At 43.1% G+C, this 17,002-nt stretch overlaps 1 protein-coding gene across 2 annotated transcripts in view; it reads left to right on the forward strand.

The window, feature by feature from the left end:
- The window catches only part of LOC145266931 (MYG1 exonuclease-like), a 46,036-nt gene that overhangs the window by 21,730 nt on the left and 7,304 nt on the right, over window positions 1-17,002 (forward strand). For both annotated transcript variants that reach the window (XM_080122733.1, XM_080122732.1), the window contains exons 4-5: window positions 8,916-9,149; window positions 16,089-16,167. In XM_080122733.1, coding sequence (XP_079978859.1) covers window positions 8,916-9,149; window positions 16,089-16,167 — 313 coding nt within the window. The remainder of the gene's footprint in view (window positions 1-8,915; window positions 9,150-16,088; window positions 16,168-17,002) is intronic.

Raw genomic sequence — 17,002 nt, forward strand, 5'->3', positions numbered from 1 at the left:
TCGGAAACACTTTCTCTCTTCCCTCCACTAACCTCCCACTCCCTCTCTCAGTTCTATCTCCCCTCTTGCCGCCTTTGGCGCCACTTCTTTTTGGCGCCAAAGTCGGCTCCCAATTTGGACGCCGACTCCACGTCACTCATTTTGGTGAATTATACAGAAGAGAGAGAGCTTTTTTCAAAAATGGACACCCCCAGCCCGGGGACCACCAATACAGATACCCCCAGCCAGGAGGCTACCACAAGAAAAACTGCTCCCCAAGAGGACGGCTCCCCAACAGGGGAAGCAAAAAGCAACGGGGCATACCGCCCGGACACGAAACCGAAGGACGCCCCCCAGAAGGGAGAAAACTCACCAGCAGCTCCCCAAGAGGGCGACTCCCCACAAAGGGGAGAAAAAACAATGTTGGACAGGGCATCCCGCTCTGACAACAAAAATCAAGAGGCAGTAGCCCCAAAGGACGATAAGAGAGACAGTGCTCCCCAGGAGGGCTACTGCCCCAAAAGGGGAGCAAATCAAGAAAACGAGGGGGCATACAGCCTAAACCTCCCCAAAACAAAAGGGGCAAAAGCTCCCAAGGACAATGCTCCCCAGGAGGCCGACTCCCCAAAAAGGGAAGTATTTCCTGGAAGAAGTATAGAGCAGGGAGAGTCGGTCCCAAAGGAAAGCGGAAAGGGAAATGCCCCTCAAAATAGCAACCCTTCCGCCAAGGAACAGCAAAAACAGTCCAACCTCACCAAAGATCCAACACCAACAAGAGGGTTGGCATGGGGGAAGACTGTAGAGAAGCAACTGTCCCCTCAAGAGTATAAAGACTTGTACTTGACCAAGTACAGACAATACATAGAGGGGGCAGAAATTAAACCAGTGCCAGGCGCTTGGGAGGCAATCGAAGACAGAGTGCTCTCCCTCATCATCTCGGATATGCCGGAAAACCGCCTCCTAGGGATGAAAAAGGAAGACATGGCAGGGCTCCTACATAAGCTAAATATCCCGGTATTATACCTGTACCAGAGGAGCTACGCCATGTGGGACATCCTCCTACCCACCAAGGAAGATGCAGAGAGACTCTCCCTCCAAGAAATAAAGCATGGGAGAGTCAAACTAACACCTGAATACCAGGGCAAGAGAAGGACTCGGGTGCAGGTATTTAATGTGCCAACCCAAATACCTGCGGAAGTATTAGGATGCCTCTTCAGCCAGTACGGTGAGGTAGAACAGGTGACCCCAATACGGTCAAAAACTGGGACTCACCTGGGCTGCTACACAATAGCAATGAGGCTGAAGAGGAAAGGTTTTCAGGCAATACCACCGCTGCTGACATACAAAGACGCCAGCATAACGGTAGTGGTGGAGGGCCGTCGTCCACACTGTTGGTTCTGCCAAAAGCAGGGCCACATGGCTAGGAGTTGCCCCCAAAGGGTAACCCCTAATCCAATAACCCAAAAGGCGGTCACATCCACTGAGACAACGCCCGCACCAAAACAGGCGGCAACAACCCCTGCAACTGCAGCACCAACCCCAGCTCCAAGGAAAACTCAAACCACCCAGGAGGCCAAGGGGGAAGAATGGAGCACGGTAGTGAGACAAAAGCGGAAACACTTAATCCCTTCTGCCACCGTCCCACCACCAGCCCAAAAATCGAGGCAGGAGCCTCTGCAAATGCAGAAACAACAACAGCCACCGCAGCCAATGCCGCGGAAACAACTGCAGCAGCAACTACTGCAACAGCAAAATCAGCAAGTGCAGCAGAAGCAGCAGCAGCAACGACACCAGCGAGAGCAGCAACAACAAAAACAGCTGCAGCAGCAAATAGAGGAGCAGACACAACCAACGGTCCCCACACGGACGGGGATCAAGCGGAGAAAAGACTGCTCCTCTGAGGATGAATCCGCAAGTGAGAGGGAGAGGAACTCAACCTCACCTCTCCCCGGTTCATTCGAAAGAATGAAAAAGAAAAACAAAAGAAGAAAAGAGGAAGAAAAGGTGGCCCCCACTCCCTGTGAACATACACCACCCCTAACAACAAAATCCACTTCCACCCCCAAACCACACACTGCAACAACACCAGACACCGCACCAACACCAGACACCGCACTAACACCAGACACCGCACCAACACGAGACACCACACCAACACCAGACACCGCACCAACACCAGACACCGCACCAACACCAAACACTGCACCAACACCAACACCAACACCAGGCACCACACAAACACCCGTCCCCACACCAAGGCAAACTGAGCCACTACCCCAAAAAGAAAATGAAAAGAATGAACCGAGGGAGAGGAGAGACTCCTCTGCCTCTTGCAGACCAAAGGTCCTTGCCCCTGAGGAACTATGTTATGTAGACCCTCTATCTGTGGCCACAGACATTTCCCATCGGCAGAGGAAAAACTTAAAACCTCTGCTCGATTACAAACAGATAGAGGGGAAAGATGTAAATATCTCCTCAAATTTCCCGGACGCCCCACTCCTAATAACCTTTGTCAGAACTCCAGAGGCCTGCAAGACCAACTTGTGGACAAGGCTGCAGGCCGCTGAAGGGGCGTTTCCGGGAATTGAACTGGTTAAAAAAAATGACCCTTCTCTTGATGAACTGTCAAAACAATGCAAGGGAAGGGTCCCAGTGTTGGTCCATCCGTCACTCTATAGGGCCCTTAAATTGACCTACCCTTTGGATGTCGGCGGCATTGTTAGAGAAGGTCAGGACATGAAAAACCTGACCACCTTGAGCATTGCACACAACGTCGGTGTCCTTTCCCCGGCTGACTTCGGAGCTGAGTGTAACACACCTTAAGGTAGGTACCATGGCTTTGAATTTGGCTAGTCTGAATGCGAGGGGCTTGAGATCATCGGGCCGGGCGGCTCGCCTCCGGCACGACCTCTTGTCCCTGGGAGTGGATGTCGCTGCGATTCAGGAGACGCATTTCGTTTCCTCTGTGGACTGTCAGGTGCTGGCCCGAGACTTTGAGGTTTTCTCAGCATATGGCAGCCCGCGGGGGAAGGGAGTTTCCGTGCTGGTTAAACGTACCCTGTCGGCGACGGTCGACGTTGTCCATAGAGATGCAGTGGGTAGGCTGGTTGTGGCCGATGTTGCCGTAAAAGATTCTGTGTTTCGGGTGATTGCGGTTCATGCGCCCAGCACCGCTCGTGAGAGGGTCTCATTCTTCAGTCAGCTTGACGCGTTTGTAGATTGTCGGAAGCGGGTAGTGCTAATGGGGGATTGGAATTCCATCTTAGACCCCGACATAGATAAGGTAGGAGGCGGAGCTAGAGGATCGGAGAGGTGCGAGTCCAGCCTGGCTGATCTGATGGCTAGATGCGGTCTGGTCGACAGGTTTCGGGTCGAGCATCCAGGGCGGGAGATGTGGACGTGGACCAATAGTGTTTCCTCCTATCCAAATACTTATTTGGACAGGATGTTAGTTAGGAGAGGCGAAGTAGACTTCTTATCTTGTCCCACGTTCACTTGGCTAGGCCAGACGGACCATAAATTAGTTATGGCCCGGCTGAAGCTAGGAAATAGGCCTAAGTTAGCGGGGTACTGGAAGTTAAACACCTCCCTTCTGGAGATACAAGACTTCCAAGATCAGTTAAGAGAATTGATTAAAAAGGCACTAGTGGGGGCGGTTACCGGGAGTAAGTGGTGGTTAGGTCTCAAAGCCAAGATCAGAAGCTTCTCCGTCAAGTATGCCCAGCGCCTCGCACTAGATAAGGCCAAGACGAAGAAGAAGCTAGAGCAGAAACTAGCCCAGGCTACCGGGGAGGGTGATAGGGTTAGTCAGGAACTAGCTAAGCAGGACCTTCTACGCGAGACTAGCGAGCGTTACGAAGGCCAAGTAGTTAGAGCTAGGCTTAGAAAGATAGGCAACGAAGCAGTCAATTCTGATGCAGACGTGCGCCGTGAGGTTTCTAGGCGTGGCTCGGACAAATATATTGCAAAAATCAAACATCCGAATGGACGCACCCTGGAATCGACTCGGGAGATCTGCGAGGGGTTTCGAGAACATTTCGAGGAGCGTTTTACGCAGCAGCCCGATCTTCCGGTCCTTGAGTTTAGCGACTATTTGGCCGACTCTCCCCGCCTCGAGGCGGCTAGAGCGGCTGGTTGCGAGGGCCGGGTGACGGAGCAGGAGGTCTTTACTGCGCTGAAGCAGGTCAGCTGTGACAGATCGCCAGGACTTGATGGTCTGCCATACGAACTGTACTTGAGGCTGTCGCCCATGTTTCTGCCTCTTCTGACGGATATGTTCAACCATTGGTTTGCTCAGGGATCCATCCCAGGGCAGGTGACCAAGGGAGTGATCACATTGCTGAAGAAAGGTGACGGGCATGGAGGGGAAGAGTTAGATGACTACAGGCCCATAACTCTGCTAAACACAGAGTTGAAGATTTTGGCCAAGGTCCTGTCGAATCGGCTGCAGGTTGTTATCGACGAGTTGGTTGAACCAGAACAGAACTACGCTGTGAAGGGGAGATCGATTCAGAACAACTTGCACCTGATCCGCATGATCCTAGAGGGGGGAATAGATGACGACACAGAAGCCGCGCTGATAAACTTAGATCAGTCCAAAGCTTTCGATAGGGTCGACCATCGTTTCCTGGCATCTGTCTTAGAGGCCGCCGGTTTTAAACCGGACTTTTGCAAGTGGATCTCCATAATGTATCGGCAGCCCATGGCTGTCGTGCAAGTGAACGGAAAGCGCTCGAAACCCTTTGTTATCTCTCGGTCGGTTCGTCAGGGTTGTCCGCTGTCGCCCCTGCTTTATGTCCTGGCTTTGGAGCCTCTTCTCCGCAAGCTGAGACATGGGGAGGCAAATTCGGCCCTGCGCGGAATGGCTCTGCCTGGCGGCTCAGCTGCCAAGGTATCCGCGTTCGCCGATGATGTCACGATCTTCGTGTCGGGCTCCAGAGACATTGAGGTCGTGTCGGAGGCACTCACACAGTACGAAAGAATTACAGGGGCCAAGATAAACCGCAACAAGTCGGTAGGACTGCGGTTGGGCGCATGGAGTGGCAACGCAAACCTCCCTGCGCCCTTCAGCTGGACAGATGGCCCGGTCCGGATCCTCGGCGTGTGGTTCGGACCGGGTCTCCAGCTTGACAAGAATTGGTTGGAGGTACGGTCAAAGGTGGAGGCTGCAGTCAGTTCGTGGCTTCCTAGGAAACTTTCCTTAAAGGGTAGAGCTGAGGCGTGCGCCACTTACGTCTTTCCTCTCATCCTTTACCGACTGGCCGTACTTCCCCTGCCTGCACAACACCTAAAAGCTCTCGTCGAACTCTTGTCCTCGCTCCTTTGGGACAGAGGAAGACACTGGGTGAGCAGACAGGTCTGTATTCAACGTCCGTGTGAGGGAGGCTTGGGAATGCCGGACTTGAAGTGTCATCGAGATGCTGAGAGACTAGCCTTCCTGAGCAACTATATGCAGGAGGACCAACCGTGGCACCCCGTGGTTACTGCCGCCTTCCCCGACCTCGTTCTCGACCCTTCCATCGAGAGCCGTCGCAGGCCGCGGGGAGAATCTGCCTACATGAAAGAGTGCCGAGCCGCGCTAAAACGACTACCAAGGTCCAGTGACCTTGTGACTGCTACCCGTAGGGAACTCCACAGGGATCTAGTGAGGGAGGCCGCTGACGACCCGCTATGCGCGCGTTTGGGGTGGCAGCAGAGTGAGATCCGCTCCGCGTGGAGCTGGGCGCCAGGTTCGAGTCATCTGAACAATTCGGAGTTCTCTCTGACCTGGCGATTGGCCCGAAATGCACTTCCACTCAACAACATACAATGCAGTTCTGGGTTTCTGGAGTCGCCCGATTGTCCCCGTTGTGGGACAACGGCTGTGGAAACTACGGATCACGCTTTCTTTGATTGCCGCGAACTCCGCCAGTACTGGTCGTATGTCAGTGGGGTGACGGCTCGCATCGATCCTGAGCATCCTCGCCCAATTACTGTATCCAATGTTGTGGACAACGTGAGGCCGCCGTGGGACCGGGAAAGACAAATGGTCTACGTTACGATTCTGGCCGTGGCGAGAATGGTGATTTGGACGTCGCGTCTGCAAGGTTGCCGGGGGGTGTTGTCTTTTTCTGATCAAGATCTGATCGCGTTCTTTAAACACCAACTACGGGTGAAGATCAGATGTGATAGAAGAAGGCTGCATCGCGCGGCATTTGACAGAAGATGGATACATGTGGCAAGTCTGTGTGTACGAAGAGGAGCCAAATTCGAATACGTGTTCCCCGCCTAGGTGTGGAACGCGCAGTTCTGTAAAGTTAAATTAAACAAGTAGTCTCTCAGCTAGCTGAGTGTGTGTTCCATCCCTCCCCGATTAGGAAGCCTCCAAGATCCCCATCCCCTCTTACCTGCAATTTTTGTTTTTCACCCCTTCCTCTAAATTTTACCCATCTTGGAGAAAAAGAAATACAAACTAACCTCCATCCCTTACCCACAAAATTTTCTTTTCTCCATTCACCCCCATCTAGAGGGCATCCCCACCTAGAGACTGACCCGCAGAAGCGAGGTTCCTTTTACAAACCTAGTGGAACGGGCAGTCTATCAACTAGACGGGGTTGGGAGGGTCCTACTAATCACCTTTTGTTTTTTCTTCCCCCTCCCTCGACACAAATGAATTATTGTTACCATTTTATTGTTATCTTTTTTGTTTTTACACGTCAATAAAAAATGTTTTAAAAATTGGGAGTTACTAGGACGTCCCCCAAGATGAAAGGGTGAATGCGGTATTATGGTGAAAGAAGATACTAGCTGGGAGAAACTTTTGACTTTGTTTAGTTCTGGAGCGACAAGGATGACCAACGACCCCCAAAATCCCCCCTTTTGAGTTGGCCATGTGCCTAAGTTTTTTGTTCACCGTTAATTTTACTGTATTTTTTTAACATGAATAAAAGATTTAATATCTCAAAGTGTAGTATCTGTTCTTACTACATGCTGTACTTATGTTTGTAACTTTGTGATATAAAGTGGGGGATCACTTTTCTGTATTAATTTAATGTAAAATGATCACCCACTTTACAACCAGTCAGTCTCAAAGCCATTCAAGTCATTCTCCAGATCATTCACTGGCCCTGTCAGTGGGGCATTAGAATACGCCGACTGCCCCCCTGCAGAGGGTAAAAGTCCCTCAATGGGGGTCCTGGATATGACCTTAAACTATATCCAGTGGTGAGGCCCCAGCTTGTGGGCTTTGGGGAGTGTGGAGCCACCCTTTAATTACCATTGCTCTCAGGTCCACTCTGACCCGGAGTGGTAGTACCTGTTAGGGTCCCAACTATGGGTTAAATAGAAACCGACGTGAAAACAACAAATATATTCTATTAAAAAAAATTTTCTTCAAAATCTTTGGATTCAGCATTAAATAACCTGAAAAGGGTTGATATGCCGTAAAACAAAAACAACCAACCAACCTACATGGTCGGCTACACACTGATTTGCAGTTCCATGCATACAAATTAATGATTGCTCAGAAACTGCACAAGTGCGACTGGGAAAATCGCATGTCAAAATGTGGAAGATATTTCTGCCGTACTCTCTCTCTCTCTCTCTCTCTCTCTCTCTATATATATATATATATATATATATATATATATATATATATATATATATATATATATATTAAATTGTGATTCAATGAATTCCAAAAAGCCCTTATTGAAATGAAGTGGTTGAGTTTCATATCAAAGATTTTTATTATTTTAAACAAGACAAAGAATACTTTAGTATATTAATCTCCTTAACCTATAGGGGTTCGATGTCTACCATCTCATCAGAGGAGAGAAAATATTAGCAAATATTTATAAAGGTATCTACCCTATTTGCTAAAGTCAGTGAGACATGGAAAGTCAAAGTCAACATTATTAAATTATCTTTAAATTATCAGAAGTCCTGTAGCAAGAGGGTTTGCAGAAAAGGATATGAAAATTGTAGATCCAAATTGCTTGGTAAAATCCATTGTAGGCGTTCTTTACAGTAGTTGGGTAATAAGGTCCAGGTTATATATTGGGTAATCCGCATAGCTGAGACTTTGAATTATTTTCACTGGACCCACAAACAAATTTATTCAAGCACTTGCCCGATTCGAACATCTACACAGCTATGCGGATTACCCAATATATATTTTAATTTATGCAGATTTTGTATATATTATTATAGTCAATTTTTTATTGATTCTTACATATTATAAAGTCGTGATTTCAAAATTAAAAAATATATTCATATGATTCGGACATCTACACAGCTATGCGGATTACCCAATATATATTTTGATTTATACAGATTTTGTATATATTATTATAGTCAATTTTTTATTGATTTTTACATATTATAAAGTTGTGATTTCAAAATTAAAAAATATATTCATATGATTCGGACATCTACACAGCTATGCGGATTACCCAATATATATTTTAATTTATACAGATTGTATATATTATTATAGTCAATTTTTTATTGATTCTTACATATTATAAAGTTGTGATTTCAGAAATAGAAAAATATATCCATATGATTTGGGTGCATCAGCTTGAAATCAAAACTGAACCCTAAAACTTACGAAGAAAAAAAAATTGTATATATAAGTTGACTTCCTTCAGCTATAATTGAAACCGAAACCAAAACTTATGAAGAACTCTTGGTAAAATCATTTATTACAAAAACTGGAAGGTCATGACAGTTAAACGACAGTCACTCAAAAGAGAAAAGATGTAAGCATGACACACACGCTACTGTATTAATATATAGATAATTACCATAATTTGTCCTTTAGTCCTCACGTTCCGTAAGTGTTATCAATTTAAAGTTCACCATTTAAAAAAAAAAACACCCTATTCATCATTTTAATGCTTTTTTTTTTTTTTTTTTTTTCTTTTTTTTTTTTTCCTTCTTTTACTTTCCTCAAGGAATTTTAACGAGTCTATGAATAGTCTGAATCCGGATTACAAATGGGTGACCAAATTGAGCAGTGCCGGTCTCGTCTACTACCATTTCGGTCATAGGATTATCGAACAGATTCTGCAGTTGGAGCCAAAGGACCCAGCCATCGTGGATACTATTTATCGGAAAGTCTATGAGAATTTTATTGAAGAAATTGACGGCATTGACAATGGAATTAACCAGACCGTGGAAGAACCAAAGTAAGAAACCACAATACAAAAATATACTTTGCATGTAGGTAAAAGGATGCATAGATTTTCGTGTATTTTTTAAATGAAATCTCTCCAGACAGGGCGTGAAGCCACTTGATGTAAGGAGCTAACAAGAATAAAAGATGATTATTAAAAACGCAGGAAATGCCTACTGACATTAGTATTAAAGGTTATAGTTTTTTTTTTTTTTACAATGGAGTCACCACTTATCAAGCCCCAGAGGCCACTTGAGGATAAGGGTTAATGAGTGTACAGTAGTCAATAGGACAATATCGTAGTAATCGTTTGTAGTGGAAATTTGATAAATTGGATTACTTAAGGGGAACGGTTCATCAAGAATTTGTTTATGTTGGACTTAAAGACGACCATATTGTAGTCAGCTGTGCAGTTCTGAGAAAGAAGCTTTGTTCATGGTATCTACATTTAGGTTTAGGCACAGATAAAGAGTGGGGGAAATTATTGATAGTTTTTTCAGATAGTGTTTCTCGTGGAGGTTTGGCAAGGGGTACTATAGATTGGAGCTCAGACAAGCACTTGCCATGAAAATAATGATAAAGCAGAGACAGGCTTGCAACATCTCTTCTGTGAGAGAGAGGTTACAGGGAAGAGAAAAGGGCATCCCCTAGTAGGCTATGAAGTTTATTTTGAACTCCGTCAGGGCAGGATAAGTTGCTTCTAGCAGCTCCTACCCAGATGTGGCAACAGTACTCCATCCTTGGATGTACCTGGCTCATATATCGATGGAGAATTGCGTCAGCAGTGAGATATCTACTGGATCGATAGAAGGATCCTACCATTTTTCCAACGACCTGGGCAATGGATTTAATGTATGTGTTCCATTTCAGATCAGGGGTAAAGTGTTAAAACATAGAGCCTCCTCAAGATGAGAGCCATTCATTTCAATTAATGCCAGCTGTGGATCAGATTGTTATGTAACGATAGAAGCTTGATTTTAGATGCATTAAAAATAACCAACCACCTCTTTCCCCATTGTACCACGTGCGGATAGAAGGAAAACTGTTAGCATGAAGAGAATTCCATAAGTCTGCAATATGAAGCTGTGTTATAGTGGTGTATAAGCACAGCAAATTTATGAAGACCACTAGATCAACGAGCTGGAACTAAGGATGCAGGGAATAAAGCAGACAATTGTGAAGAACATATGCTAAAATAGTATTCATAGAAAGCACTGAGATAACATTATGTTTGTGAAAGAGAAATTACCAATGATGTGGCCAGGAACATGAATGCTATTTCCAAAATAACTGCATTCAGCATTAAATAAATCCAAAAGGGTTGATATGCCGTAAAAAACATTGTTTGCATTGTACTATCATTATACAGTGCTAGTCATGGGAAACGGATGTTTTTAAAACACTTCTTGCTTTCTTTGAGTAAAGAATAGGGAGTGAGAAAGGTAGTCTTTAAATCTGCTTAAGATACCGTTTAGTTTGTTTATTTTTTACGTTAAATTTAGTTGTTTTTAAATTGCTTTTCTTTAAAACCATCCGTTTCCCGTGACTCACACTGTATCAAACTTCTGTACCAAAAAATTTACAAAAATATGTTTGTTTTATTTGTAACTAGCGAGGGGTACCTGGCGTTGCCCGGGTGTTTGTAGGTGTATGTGAAAAAAACCGGTGCCCGTGAAAAAAAAAAAGCCTTGACGACGCGCAGTTGGAAAATAGTAAAGTGTGAAAAAAAAACAGGTGCGCGTTTTTGATTGACGTGACGCAGTTAGCATTTTGTGCGGGACAGTTTTTAATGAGGTCAATAAATCGGTTTGTTTGTTTTTAAAAACCCGCTCCCTGTTTATTAGGGGGAGCGTCTCGTCTGGAAATGAAAGCTACCGTCTGATATGACGAAGTCGACATTGACCAAACGTTATTTCGGCCAGTAATTAGTCTAGTTTCGCTTTTTTTTTATACCGAAAACCGAATGTAACGCGTGCCGATGCGGGGAAATGTTGAATAATTAATGTTTGAAAGTCAATAAAATTAAATAGACAGGCGAGCTCTGTGGTTAAGTGTGAGATATTACAATTTATAGATGATATAAAAAGTTTTAAGAAGTTGTGACGCGAGCGAGCGCTTCTCTGAAAGAAGCCTTTTGTGGACATCGAGGAGAAGCGTACATACATACATACATACATTTTCGCTTTTATATATATAGATTACTCAACCTGATTTATAAATGCAATTTTTGGGTTGCCCTGATTATAACTCTTCATGTTTCCTAGTTTTTGGTACCTTTTGCGACTTTCTGGTTGTAATGAAATATTTATAGATGTACGAAGCAAAACAAAAAATAAACAAGACCAGACATAAAGTTTCATTTTTTTGTATCAAAATAAAAGAATAAGCGAAGTAGAAAAAGAAACAAATGTTAAAACTTATTTTAAAAAGCCTGGGTGTTTGTGTCGGGTGGGGGTTAAAAAAAAGATATTGGTAGGTAGGTAGGTAGGTAAGATTGAACCCGAAGCCTTGAGGCGAAGTTGGAAAATAAAGTGTGAAAAAACGTGACCCGTTAACCGCTCGGCCAGCAAGAAAGAGTAACTGAAGCACGTTTAAATTTTTTTTAAGTAGAAACAGAATTGACTGGTGTCCGCACTTAATGACTTAATGAGGTCAAATAGAAGTAGCGGAGTTAACTTTTACTGCAGGGCAGTTTTTTTAATGGGGTCAAATAGAAGTAGCAGACTGGGGGGCAGTTTTTTTTTGGGGGGGGTTTGTTTATCCAACTATGGCTGGTTTTGTTTCCCCAAGATGTTGGGGGGGAAACCAGCTCCCCATAAAAAGGGGATTGTCCAAATTGAATAGCAATTGTCTGATATAAGGAGAAACTCCACATTGATCAAAGCTGATTGCTTTCTGGACGTTCCCGGCAATCATGCCAGGAACAATGCCAGCTTCGAATTAGTTTCGCTTTTATACGAAAAAGCTGAATCAACACACGGCGATTGAAAAAAATCTCGAAAATAGTGCATAAAAGTTGGGCAAATTAAAGATAGACACAATCCCTATTCTTAAATCGTAGATATGATTTCGACAGCATATAAAGAGTTTTAAGGAGTGAACCGACTGAGCACCTCCTGGAAAAAGCCTTTTGCAGACATACAGAAAAAGTGCACAAACTAACACACACATAGTAATTGTCTGTATTTTTGAGATGAGGTGTTTTCATTGATTGAGATTGTCGGACTGACTTCCTCATCTTGGTTGTTTTTGTCACAACGTTTCGGCCGTTTTGCCCTCCGGCCTTCGTCAGGTGAACCGTTTGTTAGGAGTCTCGAACCCAACCCTTTATTATTATTACCGGGGGTACCGTGTTCGGACTAGTGACATATGGCCGAGTGGTCCTAGACGTTGTATCAAAGTTTACAGTTACCCAAAGGTGCTGAGTTCAATCCTGAACGAAGGCAGTGAAAAAGTAACTTTGAAAACAGCCTAGCTGGAGTCCGAACACGGTACCCCCGTAATAATAATAAAGGGTTGGGTTCAAGACTCCTAACAAACGGTTCACCTGACGAAGGCCGGAGGGCAAAACGGCCGAAACGTTGTGACAATAACAACCAAGATGAGGAAGTCAGTCCGACAATCTCAATCAATAACACACACATTTTTGCTTTTATATATAGAAAAGGCAAAACGTGCGCGAGAGTTTTTGTATGTCCAAGAAAGGCTTTTTTCGAGGCGTTCTTGGGAAGGTTACTATCACTTAGAAGTGTTTATATACCCCCTAGATAATAATATCTATGAATTGCGAATGCGTCATGGCTAGATTTATTTACAGCGACTTTTACAAAATTCTTGCTATTTTGGTTTCTCACGTGTTGATTCGGCTTTTTCATATAAAAGCAAAACTGATGTGAAACAAAGGTGCAGTTCTTGGCCCAAGGGCCAGGAACGTCCAGAAAGCGATGGACGTTTGGTCAATGTCGGTTTTTACCGTCATATCAGACAATTGCTTTTATTTGGACACTCCCATAATAAAGGGGGAGCTGGTTTTCCCCCAACACATTGGGGGAACAAAACCAGACAAATTTGGGTAAAAAAAACAAACCCAAAAGAACTATCCAGCAGTAAAATTAAGTGCGGAATTAAATTCCGCACGCACCTGCCACTTTTCATTCACTGTCGCGTGATGTTTGACCTTCTTAAACACACACTTTTTAAGGATTTTATTTCACACATTCTCAATTCTCTGCCATCATAGTGTGGCGGGAAGTCATCAGCCTATTAACCTCAAGTGTTTAGGTTCGAGTCTAAGTACCTACCAAAACTTTTTTTTTTTCTTTTACACCTCCAAACACCCTGGCAACGCTGGGTACCCCCGCTAGTCTATAATATAAAAGCAAAAATGTGTGTGTGTGCGTGTGCATCTTTTGTGTATGTCCAGTAAAGTCTTTTATCGGGGGGGGGGGGGGTCACTCATTCTTAAAATTATTTGTATGCTCCTTAGATTATAATATCTACGATTTACGAAACAACGTCATAAATATCTTCTATTTTCACTGACTTTTATTTTACAAAATTCACGCTGTGAATCTGTTTTCTCTACTACTATGATAGCGTGATATTTGACCTAGAAAACTATACGTTCACATTCAACCACCTGCATTTTTAAACGTTTCTTTTCGGCTGTTCTCAAGTCCCTACCTTCGTGGCGCCATGCTAAGTCATCAGATTATTAACCTCAAGGCTTCGGGTTTGAGCCTACCTACCTCCCAAAACTTTTTACGCTGTTTTTTTTTCTTTTGTTTTTGTTTTTCCAATTGTTTTTAATATTTAAACAGGGTTATTACTTCGCTTATTTATTTTGTTTTCATCTACCCCCCCCCCTCCCAATACACACACCTCCAAACACCCGGACAATGCCAGGCACCCTTGCTAGTATATATATATAAATACTATAACACAAGAACTTGCTTCATGGCTTAAAAGCTTTCCGAAATGGGGTTAAACTTGACTATATACGTTGACTTGGATTAAATCCAAAATTCATGAAAACAATTATAAAAAAAAAAATTATATCTAATATCTAGGCACGAACGGGCAATCTTAAAATAACAATGCTGCCATTTCTCATAACGACTGGTCTTGATCACCTGAACGAAGTTTAGTCGTTTTTTGTTTTTTTTATATATTTAAACTAATTCAAGAAAGAACGTTTATTATGCATGCGTGTTTTGCTAAATTGTCATGAAGGAACAATTTTTTGCTACCCATCTCTGTAGAAAAGTGCCCAGTGGAGGGTGAAGGAATTAATGTCTTTAGCCAATTTTTCAATATTTGTCATCCGAAGGGTCGAGCTTCAAAACAATACCAATTTCTTGAAAATCCATCGCCTCTGCGAAAGTTTTAGGCAGACATACATACATACATTTAACAGACAGATGAGATTTATATTATAGACTAGCGGGGGTACCCAGCATTGCCCGGGTGTTTGCAGGTGTGTGTGTGTTTGTTGGGAGTGGGGGTGGGTAAAGCAGAACAAAAAGGAAACAATCCTGTTTAAATATAAAAAACAGCGATTTTAAAAATGGAAAAAAAAATAAGGTGGGTGGGGCTTGGTGGGAGGTAGGCTCAAACCTGGGGCCTTGTGGCCAATAGGCTGCGCCTGAACACCTTCGATACAGTGGCAGTAGCAACGTAAGAGCGATTAAAAAGTGAATGTGAAACATCGTGCTATTCCGCAGTTTTTAATGAGGACAAATCGTTTTACTGCAGGATAGTTGTTTTGAGTTTGTTTACCCCAAACGTCTACATCCGGTTCGAATCCAGTTTCGCTGTTTTTATACTGAAAAGTGAAAGCAACACGTAGCGTTGCCCGGGTATTTGGCGGTGTGTGTGTTGGGGGGGGGGGGTAATTCAGAATAAAAAGGAAACTTAACCCTGTTTAAAAAAATGATGTTAAACTTGTTAAAAATATAACCAAAAACAGCGATTTTAAAAATGGAAAAAAAAAAAAAAATTAGGAGGGGGGGTAGGTGGCAGGTAGGCTCGAGCCAGAGCCTTGAGGCCAATAGGCTGAGCCTGAATACCTGCGCTACAGCGACAGTAGCAATGTAAGACTGATTAAAAAGTGACAAACATCACGCTTTTCCGCAGTTTTTAATGAGGTTGAATCCTTTTACTGCGGGGTAGTTTGTCCGGCTGATCGAATCCGGTTTCGCTTTTTTTATACCGAAAAGCGAAAGCAACGCGCGGCGATCAAAAAATGTGGAATATTTAGCGTTTCAAAGTCAGGCTAATTAAATAGACAGGCGACCCCCCCCCCCCGTTGTTAACTCGTAGATATTATCATTTAGACAGTATATAAAAAGTTTTAAGAATGAGCGGGAAAAAACCCTTTTACAGACATACACAAAAAGCAAACATACACACACACATTTTCACTTTTATATATAGATTACTTTTATATATATATATATATATATATTACTTTTATATATATATATATATAGATTACTTTTATATATATATATATAGATTACTTTTATATATATATATATAGATTACAAGGAATAAATTTCATGGTGGACTAATTCGCAAAAAAAAAATTATATCTTTTATCAAATTCCATCTGTGCTTATTTACAATATCACGTCAACTGATATTTGGGTTAGACGAGGAATACCCTGGAAAAGCCACTTCTGATTAGTGTTTAGTTTTAAAATATGCAAACGAAGAAATGATTTTAAATGATACCTTTTTTTTATCTGATACTTATAACTCATTAATAAGGTAAACCAGCATCTTGTTAATCTATTTTAGGCAATTACGTCCAAGTGACAATATGCCTTGTTTGGGGGTAAACGTGAGTAAAAAAATTAAAAAAATTAAGAAATAAAGATTGGCAAATTTAAAAAGAAAAAAAAAATGTTTTCTGATTTTTATTTATAATTTTATCTTGTCTCATTTCCAGATACAGAATTTCCACCAATATTTCCAAAAGAGTTTCCCATCTAAATCCATCCTGGAACCAACCCAGCGCAGATGAAGAGGTAAGTAAGCATATTAAGATTCTTTGTAGCTTACTTGACATAAGTATGTCTCTGGATTTTGTAGATGAGGAATGATAAAAACAGATATTACACTTTGCTCTTACCCAAATGCTTCTTTGTCCCGTTAAATGATGGGTGACACAAGGGGCGGAAAGTGAGGCTAGAAATTTGTGTACCCCCAACCATTGGGGGAGGGGCACTTTGACCTGCAAAAGGTGCCTAGGTAGCCCCATTGGCATAGCAATAAACTAACCCCTTTGCAAAAAGAGAAGGCAAAGCCTGAGAAGGTGGACCTCTTAGAACTACAGGTCCTGGATATGACCTTAAACTATATCTAGTGGTGAGGCTTGCGGGCTTTGGGGAGTGTGGAGCCACCCTTTAATTACCATTGCTCCCAGGTCCACTCTGGCCCGGAGTGGTAGTATCTGTTAGAGTTTCAACTATGGGTTAAATAGAAACCGACTTGAAAACAACAAATATATTCTATTAAAATTTTTTCTTCAAAATCTTTGGATTTGGCATTAAATAACCCAAAAAGGGTTGATATGCCGTAAAACAAAAACAACCAACCAACCTAGAACTGCACAACTTATATACTGCAATCTATATGTTGTTACAGGAAATGGTCTAATCTCTGTTGATGTTGGGGATGATGATACGCAGGACGTATATTGCTATTGTTCCTATTTACTTGCCTCTCCACGAGGGCAGAGTTGGATGCAAGGTTGGTTTTTAATGTGAGGAAAATCAAGCTTCCCAAAACTGTGCACTCTGGATAAGAATAAAAATTAAAATTGCCTCGGTCTAAAAGAATTTCTCCTCCACTGATTGAGGA

The sequence above is a fragment of the Euprymna scolopes genome, chromosome 42, assembly GCF_053919585.1.
Source record: "Euprymna scolopes isolate OS-2025 chromosome 42, ASM5391958v1, whole genome shotgun sequence".
NCBI classification, from domain to species: domain Eukaryota; kingdom Metazoa; phylum Mollusca; class Cephalopoda; order Sepiida; family Sepiolidae; genus Euprymna; species Euprymna scolopes.